The sequence below is a fragment of the Centropristis striata genome, chromosome 6 (genome assembly GCF_030273125.1).
Source record: "Centropristis striata isolate RG_2023a ecotype Rhode Island chromosome 6, C.striata_1.0, whole genome shotgun sequence".
In the NCBI taxonomy this organism is placed as follows: domain Eukaryota; kingdom Metazoa; phylum Chordata; class Actinopteri; order Perciformes; family Serranidae; genus Centropristis; species Centropristis striata.
The window spans coordinates 10,380,331-10,397,065 of NC_081522.1; the positions used below are offsets into that span (position 1 = coordinate 10,380,331).

The following is a 16,735-nucleotide window of genomic DNA, read 5'->3' on the forward strand; positions in this document are numbered from 1 at the left end:
ACCACAAATATTGAATTACTAAATTAATGTTAGCAGTAATAGGGCTCAGAGTAAAAATAAACACAAATATATGCCATTTCAGTATAATAAAACTGTTATAAGGTAATAAAACTGACCAAAATCACACATATTTCACCATAGCTTGGAAACTTCTATAAATTGATTACATTTCTCACTGGATCACTGTATGTTGTTATACAAACAGTATGGCTTGCTAAAAGCACCGTAATATAAAAAAAGGACAAAAAAAAGAAAGAAATGTAAATAACATGTAAAAATAGACACTCCATCACTTACGCTGGTGTTACCTGAACAGAGCGTATGATGAGATATGGTTCCTCTACATTTATGCTTTTTAAAAAATCACTTATTTTTGAAACCCTAAGCAAAAAACACATCTCAACATTTAGTACGACTATTCAACCACATAATGTGTGAGTTTCGTCAACTTACCATGGTTAGTTTTGATGTAATGAATGAAGATGCAGCCGTGACAGCGTCCGCAAGGTCTGCAACCAGCGCCATCTTCGCTGATTGGCTGGAATAAATCCATGTGTTTACACGACCTCACATGGAGGCACCGGGTAGCCATTTTGGATGTCCGCTGAAGTTACCATGGTTCCTCGCCCGATAAAGGGTTAAGCAGGCACCAGTTCAGACATCAGGTCTGCTTCTTCTTCTTATCGTGTCCACAAGATAGTCAGTTACAAGGCTACATTTCTGTCCCTTCTCATTAAACTGCTAAATCCAATGCTGTGCAGGGCTGTTCCAGCAGGGGGCATATCAGGAGGTGCTGCATGGTCTGTGGTTCAGTGCCACAGTCACACACGGCGTCACCATCATTCAGATGTCCCCATTTGGCGAGAGTGGCTTTTGCACGTCCAACACCAGATCTTAGTCTGTTTAAGCATTTCCACATTGTGTAGTTGGTGTCTGCTCCGGGGGGCAGTGCCTCACTCGCCTTTAGCTCCATTGTTGTTTCTGGTGGAAGGTTCCTAAACATTTAATCCAAATGGCTATAATTTAATGGTTTTATTCTGCAAACTGTCTTTTTAATTTAGAATTTCCTGCAGTCAGACATTACAAAATATACATCATGGCTAGTTAGTAGTCAGTCACTGCTGCAGCGGGCAGCTTATGTTTTTGCGGTGTAAGTAAAAAGGGTAGTGAAATCAACTTAATTTATGATCTACGACATGATCCCAAAACTATATCAATTATCAGCATACTATTCTGTGGTGTTTCTCAGTATTTTTGAACAACAAAAAAGAGGGCCTTTTCCCCACATACTATACTGTTATATCTTTTTGTATATTTGGACATACTACAATAGGGTGTTTTTTGGGCAAACGACACTATTACCATTATGAACGTTTGCATTCGATGGCGTTTCTTGGCATTTTTGAACAAAAAACACTGATCATCTTTTTACTTCTTACGACTATGGTGTCTTTTCCAATTTTTGGACATACTTTGTTTTTTTTGATACTTTTTGGACAAACTATACTATTAATCATATCTAAGCCTAAGACCGTGAAAACTCAATTTGAAATACTCCAAACTATTTTACAGCTACAAAAACCTTTTACACATGTGCAAATTGTATATTTGTGTATGCAAAACTCTGTCACATTATAAAACATTTCTACAGCTGCAAACTTTTTTTTTTTTTTTACTCATTCACAAACTTCAGATAAGCTGTTATCAATCTCTCAACAGCTACAGCTACTTTCTGTTCTGTGCCATCTGTAATCACTCACACCAATCACAACAGGTACACTCAGTCAGTGTGAATGATTTTTAAAAATGTTTATTTACAGCTTGATTTTAAAAAAGCATTCAGAATATTAAGTTTCTAAAAAGAAAATTGAGCTGTCATCCCAGCTGAAGGAATAAAACCATGGTATGTTGGCTAGCTGCTACAGTACTAAAAAAACAAAACAAAGTAGTGCTCTAGATGTGGTTATGGTTATATAAAAGGCTGTAGCCCAAAAGAAAAATGTCAAACAAAAGAGCCACAGCAGCCTTGGTACAAATAACTGGCCACAAAAATGCAAACAGCAGAGAAAACTGCTCCACAAATAACCCTGAAAAGAAGTTTTACAAAGATAGGATAGATGAGACTTGAAATGTTCACACAGATTTAAATATTTACATTTTTTTTGTAAGAAGTTTACATGAAAGTTCCCTCTTGTCCACTAGAAAACTACACCAGACTTCAGCTGAGCTGGACAACCTCCGGCGCTGGAGCTGCTCCTTGGACTCATCACTGATGGCTGACAGTGGAGTTCAGCACTCCTGCCTTCACATTTGATTTAGAAGCCTTCGAGAGGTCCCTCTGTGGAGAAAAGTCACACATTTGTGCCAGTATACTTGACCTGCATTTTCAAACATTTGACTTACAGTAGTTCAAATTTAAGATGTCAAAATGTCAATGAATGTGTATTCACATGGCAATATAAAATGAAAAACTTAGTCATAACATCCGGATTTCAAGGTAATGTGGGTGGTTAAGTAGAAGTTAAACTGTTCTCCAAGAAAACACGCGACTGAGTCAATTTATAAGGATTTATAGTGGAGTATTATAACCTGAACACAATTTCGTTCATGATTTACCGCTTGAACAAAAATAATCTGGCATGTGCATTTCTTGTCTATATATACGTTTTCTACCACTGTGTGATTGTTACCTTTCAGCCGACTAAATACCAAAAGACGTTTTGAAATCATGCTAGTAATACTTTACCATTTTACAGATGGCTTAGGTATCATCTTGTTTTTAAAAATTTAGAGAATTTTGTCTGGAAAATACAAAATATTTGTCTATAGCAACAAGGAATAAAAAAAGGGAGATTTCCTTCAATTAATAAAATGCAATTTCTAAGTCTCTGTTAAACAGGTGATAACCAAATTTCTTCTCTCTTTTTTTTTTTTTTTAGCTCAACAGTGATACTAAATGTGCCAAAGTAACATAGTAAGTCATAACTTTTAACTATATTGTATAATCCTACAAACTTTAAAATAGATAATTGCTCTTAGCAGTACTTCAAGCTATTCAAAAATGTAAATTTTCTCTCCTTGTTAGGTTTGTCTTTAGGGTTTGTTGTTAGGGACAATCTAAACAGATGTAAAACCACATTTACCGCAAATTCCGAATAGGAGCCAGCGACAGAGTTAAAGGTGAAGGTGTGATCTTGAGTATCCTGAGACCTTAGTGTGCCACCTGGAGTGTTTCTAAGATGGGAGATGTTTTCCTTGTTTCGGTCTAGTGCACGGGGAGTCTTTCCATGTCCAGGGGTTCGCAGGCCTTGACCCTACAACAAGAACAACTGGAATGTGCTTTTGCCATTTTTCAACCATATCATTTTATTTCAGACTATAAAAAAGGGAAAACACAGTTGCACCTTACAATAAAAACTCTATGGCATCACCAATTCTCAGTATACTCTGTATACACAGAAATTAAAGGATTGATTTGCCCCGAAAAACCATCCACATGCAAGTTAAACAGAAATGGAGATAATATTCCTAGTAGTAGTAGTAGTAGTAGTAGTAGTCATAGTAATGGAGTTACCATTACTATAAAGAATGAACAAGAGTCAAATACGGAGCTATCCAATCTAACCATCAAGGTCTGACAGGCTGTCAAAAACGCTGTTAACGTGGTCAGGGAGATCAGTCAAAAACATGACAGTAAGTATACCTTGCTGGCAGACGGAGGTAGTTTCTGGATGGAGGACTGGCACATGGTTCCACCGAGGCCTGAACTAAGGAAGCTGTTAGGAGTGGAGAGGGTCGAGGTGCCATTGAGCTAAGTGGACAGAGGGGGGGAAAAGTTGGTCAGCTGCAATCAGTTAATGATGTACAATAAGTCTGATAAAACTGTAACCACCATTTTACCTTTCTCACTTTTCCAGGCGTGGGAGTCCCTCCTATCCGCCTTTTGGATGGTGTTCTCATTGATGTTCCATATAACATGTCTTCCTGTATCTGCTTAGATTTCTTCAATTGCTAATTAGAACAAAAGAAGAATGTTTTGACAATTGTTTTGGGGCGGGGGAATGCATGTATTTGTGTAATCTTTAAATAAAAAAATAACCCACTCTGTCCAGTTTCTCTTTTTCCTTTTCAGCATGGTGGTGGTCCCACTGCTGCTGCACATACTCAAGAAATTTCTGTCCGTTGACCAGGAATTCCCTGCCTTGCTCCTGCTCCCAAACATCAATTTGGGCTTTAAGACTCTTCTCCAGCTGAAACAAACAGGACACACAAATTTTACCCTGGTGACATGTCATCACATTCACTATTGACGGTGGACTGTCAGTCTACTTTACATAACAATCCAAGTTTGAACATGCCCTTCACTTTTTTGCACATGAACTGAGATGATTACAGTTTAAATACCCCCATCTGATGGACAAACTTGGTAATGCACATGTCACAGCTGTTTACACTCTCCTTATGGTTCACTTGAGCTCATTTGTTTAATTACTAATTAGTCTAATTTGACAACGCCTTCTTTTACAAGCAGAGAGGTGCTTAAATAGCAGTCATTTTCTGTATTTGCTGAACAGACATCACATGTCAATAAACACCTCTTTTAAAGATTTCCTCACCTTAGGCAAACTTTTCTGCAGGTCAGCTCTTTGCTTCTCTTCTTTTAGAAGGTTCCCACCTCTGTTGTTGAATCTGGATGGGTCATTGGCCTTTTTCTGAGATGGAGAAGGGTACATGTACATTACCATAACAAAGATTATGGATAGGAATCTCTAGGCACCTTATGATTCAATTACAAGGGATAATATGCTATTCTCCCTTGCTATATAAAAGTACTGATTCAACCCCCAATTTTTTTTTTTTTTTTTTTTTTTTCTCTGTGACTACTTTAAAATAATATCTGAAATGATCCCTAACTACAATAAACAAATTAATTTAAAAACTCATTCTAGCATTAAGGGTGTAAATGGAGATTTGTTTTTAAAATGTAAAAGATTCAACAGTGGCTCATCGACAATTCTTACTGTAGGAGTTAAGACATACAAATACGAGCATATTGTCAACAAGGAAGATATTTATTCTTCCTTATTGACAATATGCTCGTATTTGCATGTCTTAACTCAAGTGATCTTCCATTATAAGACTCTGACCTTTGGTAATTCTAAGGCTTGTGGGGAGGGCAATTAGATTCCAAATTGACTTTCCTGCATTGAGATATGAAATTTCAAGGGAGACTCTCACCGCGTATAAATAATTGTACCCCCCTCCCTCAGCAGGATAAGTTTGTTTTAAATGCTTCCCCACTGAATTCATGAGGACAGAACTTACATCAAGTTCCAAGTACAAGGTCCAGTTCTCCTGCCATTTTGTGACTCCCTCAAAGAGTTCTCTGTGTTCCTCATAACACTTCTTCAGGGTCTTGACCTCTGCCTCGTGCAGGTTAAGAAGCTCTTCAGTGAAATCATCTGAGGAAATTAAACATGCAATAAGGCCCAGGCTCTCTTTGTGATGATCAACAGCATATATTCAGTGTTAGGGCTTTGCCATTAAAATATAGATATTCACCATAATGATATGGAACAAAAGCTTGCTGCTGTTCTTGACTGTAGAAGCATCGCTGCCAGAAAAGGGCAATCTCAGCTCTGATGGCTTCAATGACACTCTTCATGCTCTGCATTTTCAGCACCTCCAGACGCTGGACCTCAGCCTGGAGCTAGAAAGACAGAATGCAGATTAACAAAACTTGTTATGTAGGTGTTTGTTGAAACAGCACACAAATGCATTGCCTGAAATCATGTATTAATCTAAAAGACTTCATAAGGTAGATGTCTTACTGCCTCAATGTTCCTCTTCTTAGACTTGACCATATGCTCAGAGAAGGATTCCCTCTCCTCTTGGGGAATCTGAAGTCTTTCCCACAGCTCCTGGATTTTAGAGCGATGAGCAGAACAACAACGTTCATTCTCAGCCTTGCGTTCTTGTAACTGGAGGGAGGCATAAAAACATCCATTATAATAAAATACATGACATTGAAGGCTTAAGATCTGTGTCGGATTATCGAACATCTAGATGCAAATATTACAAAATCACCTGACTAAGGAGTAGTTTAAGGGCAGCAATGTTGTCATTTGACAAACAAAATGCCTCCTCATCCTCACACATCACATCCATTTCAAAACTTGTCTCTGGGTGGCGCTCCAGCTCATCCATGACTATGGCGATCTCCTTTTTAACACTGACAAATTCATCATGACGACTTTCCTGAAAAGACAAGACAGGTTGGAACCCTAATATAAAGGGATTGGGTAAGAAATTGAGAAAAGCAGAACGCTTGTAAAACCTTCTGTTGGGTCAGGTCATTCAGGTAGGCACGATATGTCTCCAGTTGCTTCAGTGATGGGATTGAGTCCTGGTCAATGTAAAATGGGGTAGTGCACATAATATCACACAGCTCGCGGTCTTTGTCAACAAGGCCCTTGAGCTCTTCCATTCTTTGCTTCTTTTGCGCCTTCATGACCTCCAGACGTGTGCGGCTATTCTTTTCCATCTGCAACATGGTGCAGCCATCTTCTTCCTTCACGGATAGCCAGAAAGTTAGTTCAAATGCACAAATACAGGCAACATGTAAGTAAACAACCACATATTCCTAAATGAGACTGTACCTCAAAGGGGGGCAACTGAAGTTCAGCACACAAATCATTAAGTTCCTTAAGAGATGACTGTATGTCTTTCAGTAATCTTTTCTTGAGCCCCTCTTCTTCTGCAATCATCAGGTCCAGGAGACCCTGCAATAAAAAAGAAAAAGTGTCAATTTGTCACTTTTGAAAGGTCACCACCAACCAGACATTAATCCTTTCTGATGTAGGACTTACTTTTATGTGCTTATGAACATCCTTGGTTCTCTGTAGGCGCTGTTCCTCTGGAATCCCGATTTCATCCCAAATATCCTGCAGCCTGATGAGTGTCCTGTTGAGGTAGGCAACCGATTCTGCTGCGTGGACTTCACTGGAAAGGATTCAATAGTGCGAGAGGGTCAGTGGAGTTTGAACACCTGTTGCCAGTCAGAATTAACGTTAGCGCTAGCGAGTAAATTAAAGTCAAAGCACTCTTTTAGTAGCAGAGTGCTCACGTTAGCGTTAGATGCAACAATCCTTTCACCCACTGAGGAAGCTAACGTTTGCTAGTTTCTCGACGCTGTATTGTAGCATCAGTTGTAACGTTAAATAACACCAGTTCGAACATGACAGAAAACTTAATTACCAATCTGAATCACTCATTGCAGCATATACAGGCGGCTACGCCGTCCTGACGTGACACAAGATGTGTGAAGTCGTAAGGCTAGCTAGCTTTATCTAAAACCAACAGGCTAATCAGGAAATCAGTTTGCTAACTGCATATACCATTGTTAACGTAAACAATTAAAAGCCTAATTAATTAACATCACGTTACTAACCTCACTCTCATATTGCCACAGCAAACTCCTAAAATGTATTTAAAAAATATAGTCTTCTTTAACGCCGCCGCGATGCTTTAATATTACAACCGTATTATCATTGGTGTGGCTGCCCGTTCGTTGGTCGACTCAACGGGTTTGAAATTTGCACCGAAACAACGTCTGGGCTCTGATTGGCTGGTTTGAGCGACGTCACCGGAAACTGTCACCGGGGGGGCGGGTCTTGTAAACTTTCAAAGCTGCTCATCCGTTTGGAAAGTTTAGTTTGAAAATCCTAAAGGCATAATAATATTTTATTAATATTGTCTGCTGATATGTTGTAGTAATGGTATGTTACTTGAAGTTAAGCAAGCAATCACAAGTGTCTTTTACGAAACGATTTGTTCGTCCTTGATTTTGCGAGCTGTTGTGATTACATGTAAGACCGGAAACTGCGCTTCAAAATAAGACAGCGTTAGGTCAGTATCAGTATCTATCTATCTATCTATCTATCTATCTATCTATCTATCTATCTATCTATCTATCTATCTATCTATCTATCTATCTATCTATCTATCTATCTGTCTGTCTGTCTGTCTGTCTGTCTGTTGTTCATATCTGTCTTGCATCAGGTGTGCTCTATGATATATTTCCCCTCGTATATATTTACTCACTCCACTCCAGTACAATCTGCTTGCTTATAGCCATTATTTTAGCCAAAAAATAAAACATTTTCATATTATACATTCCAATATACAGTAAAAAAAAAAATAGACAAATAATAAATTGTGTTGCACTTGTAATTCTTGGACACTTGAAAACCCTTTTTCGTCTTTGACCTTTGCTTACTGTATCACAATATATTTAATCATAACCCCTGTATCAGAATATGTATCCTATCAGCAGATTGCACAGCCGTAATGTTGATTGTTTACTAATTTGGCTGTTGCTCTCCAGTTTTAACAAGGCCTAAAACCCCCCCAATATTTTAATTTATAATTTGAAATTTGAATAAGGCTGTTTTGATCCATGATTTGAAGAACATTTGAGTTATTTGACAAAAAAATATTTATTTACACACATTAAAGTCAAAAAGATTTTTGTTTAAACATTTCTATTCTATTTTTTTTTAGCTGTCACTGATGTTTAATCATTGATTAATCCTTGTACACAAACCGAAACACACACATTTACATTGAGTCTGAAAAGAAGAAGTTTATATAAAAGCAAATGCCATAGAGGATATACACTGGTATCACAAATAAATAGGTAAGAGAACTTGGTAGAAAATATAAGTGAAATTGCAAACAGGCAAATCATGATTATTTAGAGATTTCAGCGTAATGACAGGCAGCCTCTGTTGTTATCAATGAGGATACTGACGTGAAAAGCGGTTCCCCAGCACCTCCTCACTGAACTGGTAGGTTAGCTTCTTCTTTACTTTTTTAATCTCTCCAGATTTCCCATAGTTCCTCAGAGCTCGGGCCATTTTTTGGTAGGTCATTTTTTTGCGGTTGCCCTTCTGAGCACCCCAGTGACCAGCCAGGACTTCTTTGTGTTTTGTGGAGAACTGAAAGATGCCCTTGTCCTGGTCCACCCACCAGATACTTTCACTCATGTCACCGTTTCGAAGCAAGTCCAGGAGGTACTGGTACAAGCGTATTTTCTTCTTGTTGCCTGGATTGAAAAATATGTAATATTTATATGTATATATGACTTTCAATACATTAGAACTTGATTTCAGTAGATCCTTTGCATTGGTAATACTCACTAGTGTCTCTCCTGAAGGACAATCGGTTGTGGTCTTCAAGTTCATCCTCTCCTTCTGATACCTCGAGTGGGGGACTGATCCCTCTTTGCTCTTCTTCTGAGTAATAATGTCCAGGTGAGGCAGAGGGTTGGTACTGATAGCACAGGGTTTGGGTGTAATATGGGATCTTTAGGAGAAATTTAAAGCATGTCATGGTTCAAGGAAAAAGAGACGACTTGTTGCTCTGTATGTTAGACTGTAGAACAAAAAATGTGCCGGGTGTGCTTGGAAACTGGGAAGGAAAGCAGGATAAACAGGGAGACAATCCAGGCACTCCATTTTATAAATAAAATGATCAAGCCTTTATAACAGTGGATAAACAATTTTTAAAAAGCCAGCATGTTTCAACTACTCTAGATCTTTAAGGCTTTAATTACTTTTAAGTGCTACTTTATTAAAGGCTTTTTAATACTCTTACTAGGCTTTATAATCCACTGGATTGCCTTCCTATTTATCATGCCATGGTTTTTAAGTTTACACAGTTGAGTGAAAGAGCTGCAATTTTCTTTTGTTTTGCAATTATCCACCATCTGACATTTCCGTTAAAACCCTGTCATTGTACTAAAAGAGGAAGTAACTCTGCCAAAATAGAATCCAAGCTCTGCAAGACCACGTGATGCAGATGACACTTTAGTGAAAATATCCCCGACTGTCCACATCATGTACTCTATTTGTAGAGAAGAAAGGGCTTCTTTAAAGATTTCAAATGATCTAAATCCCATTTTCCTTTATTCTCTATCTCTTTTGTGATGTTATTATCCTGGCAATAATATAATAAATCCAAAGAAACATTTCTGTTAGAGCTTATAGTCAAGTCTGGAGCATGTATCCACACATTTCTGTTTATTCACAGGAACAATGTTGTTAAGTAATTGTTATTGTTATTTTTAGGCAAGAAACCCCCAAATTTCCTGGTTCAAGCTTCTTTATTGTGAATGTTTGCTGATTTTCTTACTTAGACTAAACACCTATTGGTTTTAGACTGTTGTTTTGATAAAACCAGCAGTTGAATGAGTAAATGTGGGCTGTGGAAAAAAGTGATGGGCATTGTGGGAAGTTTTCTGACATTTCATAGACTAAATTAATAGTGGCAATGATTGTTAATATTCTATTACAATAGCTAGATTAGTACTTCATTTAACAAAAATTAACAAATCTCTAAAGGTTATTTGTACTTTAGCTCCTGTTCTAATCTGTATACAGACTGCAGTGGGTAAATATATCTTCTTTCCAGGGAAATAAAGTGAGTAATATGAATTATGTGAGTCACATAGTGTAGTAATACCTGACATAAAGCTTTTTCCTCAGTGCAGAACATTACCGCTGCATGCTAATAATAAGATCAGATTGAAAACTGGGCTTGTGTTACGTTTAGGGAGCTTTTTCCTTCTTTTTATATCAATATTTCATGTCTCCTCACACTAGAGCCATCATTCATTTCTACACATGTGCTTACTTGTGGTGACACAGAGAGCGGTCCGAGCGGTGGGTCCAGGTGAAGGGGCAGAGACTCGGTGCTGAAGCGGTATGGTTGTACCAGCTGCTGAGGAGACACCGACTGAAGCTCAATGAGGTGATTCACTGAAGAATTCTCAAAGTCCGTCGGCTGGACGCGCTCTGAGTGGAAGGCCCATCTGTGGTCTGAAACGTGACAGAAGGTGAGGCACTCAATCGTGAAGTGATTTCTGCTCTTTTTAAAAAGATAAATCAAAGTCTTCTCACCTTCATAAATCTCCCCTACATTAGTGAGATAGGGGTACAGCTCTGCAGGTGGTCGATAATTCTCTGGTTCATTTGGAAGGATTTCCTCTGATCCCTTTGGATGGGAAAATTTAGATTTTGTCACAAATAAAGTAGAAGTTTGAGTCTCTTTTCCATGCCAGAATTAAGTCAAGTAAGACCATTAGTTTTCACAGTAAAATACTTTTATTTTTATGACTTTTAATTGAAAATAAACATGAAAAATTACTGGAATAAAGTAACAGAACAGACCAGCTCACAAGAGGAAATACACAAGTTCATACACGAGGGTTAGCTTACTCTATATTAAGGGTTACTCTCCCAAATGTTCACAGCAAAAAAAAACTAAAAACTCTCCAAAGCAAGTATCGATTAATAAATGAAAGTCCCACCTTGGGCACAAGGATTACTCAGTTACTATAATGCTTTCTTTAGAAACAGCTCTAAAAACAGAATTAACAGTAGAACAAACAGAAAAAATATCCTCGAAATGTCACAAACCATATTAACTATAAAGCAGCAGCACTTACAGATGATATGACATATCCTTCCATCATGTAAACAAGACAGCATGAGAATCTTGAAGCTCGTGATGGATGTTAAGTTTTTCTTGTTGCTTCACTGAAACATGCAACGCTGCTGACTTCACCAGACAGATGGGAACTGAAAGTGAGAAACAAGCCGGACCCTATACAGTCTGCATTCATATCATCCAATTGCCAAATTCATATGATCAGTTACTTCCTGATGGCCGAGTGTCATGTACAGCAGCATAAGCTAATCATACTCATCATAGCTAGGGTGCAATTGCACACAGATTCTGTTATTATTCCAGATATTTTTGTTATGGTCCAGAGAGATGGTAAAAGTTATATTCCCTAAGCTATACAAAAAAAATATGTTTGAGATATGAGACATGTATGCAAACAGTCACACTGTTCAAATAGACATTATTTGTTATCACACATATTCAATGGCATGCCCTTGCGTGCTTTAACTTCCTCATCATTATTGAAGTGCTGCAGAGATGTGACCTTAATACCTTAATGAAATCATAGTTACCTTATTTAACTCCAATCAGGCTTGCTTATATTTGTTTTGCAGGGAAATATAATTTGCAAGGTTACTATCAGTCACAGCAGATCCCCAGTAAAATGTCCTCATATAGGAATTTCTTTAAGAGTTACTGCACACATGAGCCGAAACCAAAAATGATGTTTGGAATCGTGATGTTCCTCTTTTAGTTTGGCATTATGGTTTCCATTGAGGAAGTACTGACCATGAGAATGAAACCAGTGAAAACAGGACTGAAATGTCCGGAGCCTCTGTAATATGTTTGTGTTGTAATTTTCCTGCTAGATTTTAGACTGATTGGTAATTAGCTAAAACTATACTTTACTTGAATAGAATGTGGTGCTGTTTTTCTCTGGCTAAACAAGCACTTTCTGCCATTTTTTAAAAATGTATGAATTTTTATGACTCATCTCGAAATCACAGAATGAACAAAGCGGTATTCCACTGTATTGTTTGATATTTTTGGCTCAGTTGGGGTGGAAAATTACCAGAGGCAATCTGTTGGATGTGATGAAACTGTTTCCTGTACAGCAGACAGGGACGATGAGGCCCACTGGGGAGTTTATATTGTCTGTCTTTTGGTGTTTCATAACTGAACACTTTAGACAAGAGCAGCCAAGGGGACACAAAATATAAAAACTTGAGGGAGGGTACTTCCTCTACTGTGACTGTGTCAAACTTTGGCCATCCTTTCAGATCATGATCTACTGTAAGTGCAGGCCTGGGGCTTGTTGTGCTGTCAAATATTTGCTCTGTCTCCATCTACTGGAAAGAAATGTTGGACTGACCAGTATCTAGGCTAGACTGAGTTCAGTGGCAGAGAGGAGACAACCAAAATAGCTCATCGAGGCCCAAATTTATTTATCCCCCGCCTCGGAATTTGGCTTATGTCGGCGGTGGTTGACAAATCTAAGAAATGAGGGCTTTAGGGATTTATCTGAATTTCACATTTCCACGTATTGCTGAATTTCCTCCCCACCTCAAATACTGACAGTAGCAGCAGCAGCAAGCAAGCAGCAGCAGCCAGGAGCGGAGTCCTGCTGTCCCGTGGAATTATCACGGTACCGAGGCGAGATACGCATGGAACATGGCTGCGATGAGGACTTTAACCGTGGCAGGTCTCTTTTTGGCTTTTTGCGCTTTGGGGCTGATAGCAGTGGCGATCAGCACTGACAACTGGTACGAGACTGACGCCAGGAGGCACCGGGAACGCTGCAAGAATTATTCAAACAAAAGAAACGACCCCGGCTACATTTACATCTCCAACAACAACCTTCCGCTTCGCATGTTGCCAAAGGAGAGAAATGTGGAGAGGCGGAGCGGCGAAACGCTGCTGCGGGCTAAGCGGCACTTCTTGCCTCCTGCCCCGGCCATGGAGTCCCTCTGCAGTCGGCAATTCAACTCCACCATGACCGGACTGTGGAAAAAGTGCCACCGAGAGGGGTTTGACTTGGAGACAGAGGATTTGATCTTCAAAGGTTTGTCATATTTGGTGCTATAATGTGTTTTGGACATGTGTTTGAGGCGCTGTCAGTTATACTTTGTGAACGAATGCGCTATCCAAGGTGCTGATGCTGCGCACAGACCCTCAGGCCTACGCAGTTGGCTTTAACGCGGAGTACAGTTACCATCGACGTGCTGTGTGTTTTCCAGCACAAAAGGGCAAGCTGTAGTAACAGAAGCCTCGAGATGCGTACAATAAGCTACTCTACAATGGTGTGGGTGGATGGGTGGGTGGTGGTGGAAGGGGGTTGGGTGCTTTTTTTTTGGGAGGGGGTGGCAGCAGAGAGCCTTGTGATATCCTCTTCATCTGATCTCGGTGCTTATGTGACATCCTCTTTGTGTTGTTTACATCCACAGGATTGGTTCCGCGCTGCACACCAATAAAATACTACTACTCATCATCAGCGTTGCCCAGAAATCTGCCAATCAATCTGACGAAGACAATAAGGCAGGATGAGTGGCACGCGCTCCGTGAGTTCCCCCTTTATTTATTTTTTTTTTTTTTTTTCATAATCTGATGAATAAATGTAGAGAAACTTGGCAGCGCCCCCAGCCAACACTGTCGCTCCTGTTTGCAGACCTGCAGAGGATGACTGCCAGCTTCATAGGCATGGCTGTATCCATCATCCTGTTCGGCTGGTTCATAGGCGTGCTGGGCTGCTGCAAGGAGCATGATCTGATGCAGTATGTGGCTGGACTTCTTTTCCTCATGGGAGGTAAGATGTGATATACATAAAGAGCACTACCCTGCATCACCACAGAGGGGCAGTAGGGTCTTTGTTAATGAGAGAGGAGGGAGATAGAGGGGGGTGAAATGATGCATCACAGGAGATGAAAATGGGTTGCTGTCGTGTCTGACTTTTTTTCCCCCTCTCTGGTAGGGACATGCTGCATTATCTCCCTCTGCACATGTGTGGCTGGAATCAACTTTGAACTGTCCCGCTATCCTCGCTACATGTTTGGAATACCAGAGGACATCAGTCATGGTTATGGCTGGTCCATGTTTTGCGCTTGGGGTGGACTTGGGCTGACGTTGCTGGCTGGCTTCCTGTGTACACTCGCTCCTTCCCTCTACCCTCCACACACCCCTGTGGTGCACAAGCCAAGGCAGGAGAACGGCTGTGTGTGACAGGCCGCCGCACATCTAACAGACACCTGTCTCATCCTGAAACAGTGACGAGCCCTGCTCCACAGACAGTTATACCCAGGGACTCAGAGCAGAGAGAGCCTTCACACAGCTTGGCACAGAGAAAGCACAGGACACTGGCTCTCGCTCACATGAAAAATGAAAAAAAAAGAGGTGACATTTGACTGAAGACGGTTTCAGTTCCTCTGGTGCTTTTTCCCCCCGTCCCTCTTTATGAATGAACTGTTCAGTGTTAATTGCTTGCTCTTCAAGAGGAGAATAGTTATACAAATTTTCTTCCTGTAAAATCTGCTAGTCTGAGAAGAAGAAAAAAAAAGAGAAAAAGAAAACACTGGCAGAAGATCAATAGCACAACTTTGAAATCTGTATTGAAGATCGAACTATGGATGTGTACGTCACATTTCAAAGGGCAACTGTGTAACATTATGTACCCATTCAAAACAAAATATGTACATGTACTTTTTGACTCGTATGTATGCAGATGCATTTGTGTTTATTCAAGGAAAAATATGAGCATTAAGACCAAACTGTGTTTAGGGGAAATGTTTTGTTGTTCTTGAGGTCTTACCCCCATCAAAATATTTTTGAGAAATAAAACAGCCTTGCAAAAGAAAATCTCTTCTGTCTGTGTAAGACGCTGCACAGACGCCATGTAAACTTCTTTGTGGTCGTCTTTTCTCTCGTATGATGACATGAGTGCGCTGGTATGTCAACATTCAGACATACTAATGGAGTCAAAACATCTGCAGCATCATTGTTAAACAGCAGCTGTTTATGTTGCTGTTGGTGTTACAAGGAGTCTGTTTTATCCAGGCACTTCTGAACCCTTAAATGTGCAAATGTCAGGGACCAAAACAGAGGGAAAATAAAGCAAACTATTAAATAGCAAAAGTGAAGTAATGCTCTGCTGTGCATTGCAGTGAAGTAAAAGCTCATTTAACAAACATTAATAATGTAATTCAGATAATTTTTATTTAAAAAAACCCTCTGATCACACACACTTTATTCTGACAGCTTCACCAAATTGTATTTTGATTGATTACCATTAAAAGTTTATTTTCTATTGACGGCATGCCTGCCAGCCTCTGTGAGCAGTAATTACTTTCCCACATCTTTTTATGAGAATTAAATCTTTGTGACAACTAATTCACTTCCTGGCTTCGGTCGTTTGCTGAGGTTTCTCTGCATCGCCTCTTTAGTATTGTATTGCTCAAATTATATTTATTATCTTCTCAGAGTTATTTTGTGCAGCTGCAGCCTTGAAAGAAATCCCTGCTGTCGGTTAAAAACCTATTGGCCACTGGAGACTGTTTTTGTAAGTAATTATAGGTTCATGATTGAATAAATGATGTGCTGTATATCATAAACGCAGAAAAAGAAAACTAATAAATGTATCTACGCCTTGTGACAAGCTGAAAGATGATAAGTTTTGAAATTAAACCATTATATTCTTGTGTTAGCACAGTGCAGCAGTAAATCCTCTGGTTTTATGCTCATGAATGAAACTGCAGAGGGGGCAGAAAGTATCAAAATCACCCTGGTATACTCCAAGAAAATTAGAATTTTCTCATTTTATACATAAATATAAGTACGTTTTTGCAGTATCTCTTCTAAACTCACTGTAACTTATACTTCCTTATGCAGTGTTACATTGCACTAATCTCTCTCTGACACCTGCACTGTGTTTAATGAGGAGAAAATCCTATACATGTCCCTATGTGTTCCCACAGCATTAATACTTAATTTAATATAGGTGTTCTAATTTATCCACATATTCCTATGCATTGTGAATTTAATTACATGAGCTCATTTAATGATTTGCATGTAAAACTTCAATCTGCAAAGTGACCACACGAACTAGAGCTGTCAGATAAAAGTATTTGAAAAGTAAAAACTACATATTCATCCTTAAATGTAGAAACAAAATTTAAAATGGCTAGTTTTTCAAAAGTGAACATGAGTAAAGTGTCTGAGAAAATGTCTGAGCAGAGTGTTGAGACACCTTACTCTGAATATATCCATTTTCTGCTAC

General features: G+C 39.2%; 3 protein-coding genes and 1 long non-coding RNA gene across 6 annotated transcripts; 2 read left to right on the forward strand and 2 right to left on the reverse strand.

The window, feature by feature from the left end:
* Nucleotides 1-1,794: 1,794 nt before the first annotated feature.
* LOC131973539 (protein regulator of cytokinesis 1-like) lies at nt 1,795-7,602 on the reverse strand. 2 transcript variants are annotated; one of them, XM_059335561.1, is made up of 14 exons: nt 7,451-7,602; nt 6,870-7,002; nt 6,660-6,782; nt 6,338-6,571; nt 6,088-6,258; nt 5,832-5,981; nt 5,563-5,710; nt 5,326-5,462; nt 4,617-4,712; nt 4,104-4,250; nt 3,901-4,011; nt 3,704-3,811; nt 3,144-3,314; nt 1,795-2,338 (listed from the first exon to the last, which is right to left on the reverse strand). In XM_059335561.1, the coding sequence occupies exons 1-14, from the start codon at nt 7,459-7,461 to the stop codon at nt 2,267-2,269; spliced, it is 1,812 nt and encodes a 603-aa protein (XP_059191544.1). In that variant the 5' UTR covers nt 7,462-7,602; the 3' UTR covers nt 1,795-2,266. The 2 variants fall into 2 exon arrangements, with proteins under 2 accessions (XP_059191544.1, XP_059191542.1); XM_059335559.1 differs by lacking the exon at nt 7,451-7,602 and adding an exon at nt 7,258-7,410.
* A 96-nt stretch (nt 7,603-7,698) lies between these two features.
* On the forward strand, nt 7,699-9,289 carry LOC131973562 (uncharacterized). Its single transcript, XR_009394572.1, has 3 exons — nt 7,699-7,908; nt 8,888-9,074; nt 9,218-9,289. It is a non-coding gene; the product is annotated as an uncharacterized LOC131973562 (long non-coding RNA).
* On the reverse strand, nt 8,625-12,242 carry spi1a (Spi-1 proto-oncogene a). 2 transcript variants are annotated; one of them, XM_059335583.1, is made up of 6 exons: nt 12,042-12,242; nt 11,510-11,642; nt 10,962-11,055; nt 10,696-10,880; nt 9,201-9,366; nt 8,625-9,106 (listed from the first exon to the last, which is right to left on the reverse strand). In XM_059335583.1, exons 2-6 carry the CDS (start codon nt 11,534-11,536, stop codon nt 8,796-8,798), a joined length of 783 nt encoding a protein of 260 aa, XP_059191566.1. In that variant the 5' UTR covers nt 11,537-11,642; nt 12,042-12,242; the 3' UTR covers nt 8,625-8,795. The 2 variants fall into 2 exon arrangements, with proteins under 2 accessions (XP_059191566.1, XP_059191568.1); XM_059335585.1 differs by lacking the exon at nt 12,042-12,242 and having other exon boundaries at nt 11,510-11,674.
* Nucleotides 12,243-12,829: 587 nt separating this feature from the next.
* tmem276a (transmembrane protein 276a) lies at nt 12,830-15,360 on the forward strand. Its single transcript, XM_059335582.1, has 4 exons — nt 12,830-13,531; nt 13,914-14,027; nt 14,135-14,272; nt 14,438-15,360. Exons 1-4 carry the CDS (start codon nt 13,141-13,143, stop codon nt 14,683-14,685), a joined length of 891 nt encoding a protein of 296 aa, XP_059191565.1. The 5' UTR covers nt 12,830-13,140; the 3' UTR covers nt 14,686-15,360.
* Nucleotides 15,361-16,735: the final 1,375 nt, after the last annotated feature.

What these genes read in the sequence shown, in the direction of transcription:
- spi1a (XM_059335583.1), bottom strand. Translation starts at nt 11,536, where the DNA reads ATGATGGAAGGATATGTCATATCATCT. An exon ending in TGTAGGGGAGATTTATGAAG is followed by an intron (nt 10,881 to 10,961) that starts GTGAGAAGACTT and finishes GTCACGTTTCAG; the next exon opens with ACCACAGATGGGCCTTCCAC. An exon ending in GTCCTTCAGGAGAGACACTA is followed by an intron (nt 9,107 to 9,200) that starts GTGAGTATTACC and finishes TTTTCAATCCAG; the next exon opens with GCAACAAGAAGAAAATACGC.
- tmem276a (XM_059335582.1), top strand. Translation starts at nt 13,141, where the DNA reads ATGGCTGCGATGAGGACTTTAACCGTGGCAGGTCTCTTTTTGGCTTTT. An exon ending in AGAGGATTTGATCTTCAAAG is followed by an intron (nt 13,532 to 13,913) that starts GTTTGTCATATT and finishes TTACATCCACAG; the next exon opens with GATTGGTTCCGCGCTGCACA. An exon ending in ACTTCTTTTCCTCATGGGAG is followed by an intron (nt 14,273 to 14,437) that starts GTAAGATGTGAT and finishes CCTCTCTGGTAG; the next exon opens with GGACATGCTGCATTATCTCC.
- LOC131973539 (XM_059335559.1), bottom strand. An exon ending in CGCCTGGAAAAGTGAGAAAG is followed by an intron (nt 3,812 to 3,900) that starts GTAAAATGGTGG and finishes CTGTCCACTTAG; the next exon opens with CTCAATGGCACCTCGACCCT. An exon ending in TACCTCCGTCTGCCAGCAAG is followed by an intron (nt 3,315 to 3,703) that starts GTATACTTACTG and finishes TTCTTGTTGTAG; the next exon opens with GGTCAAGGCCTGCGAACCCC.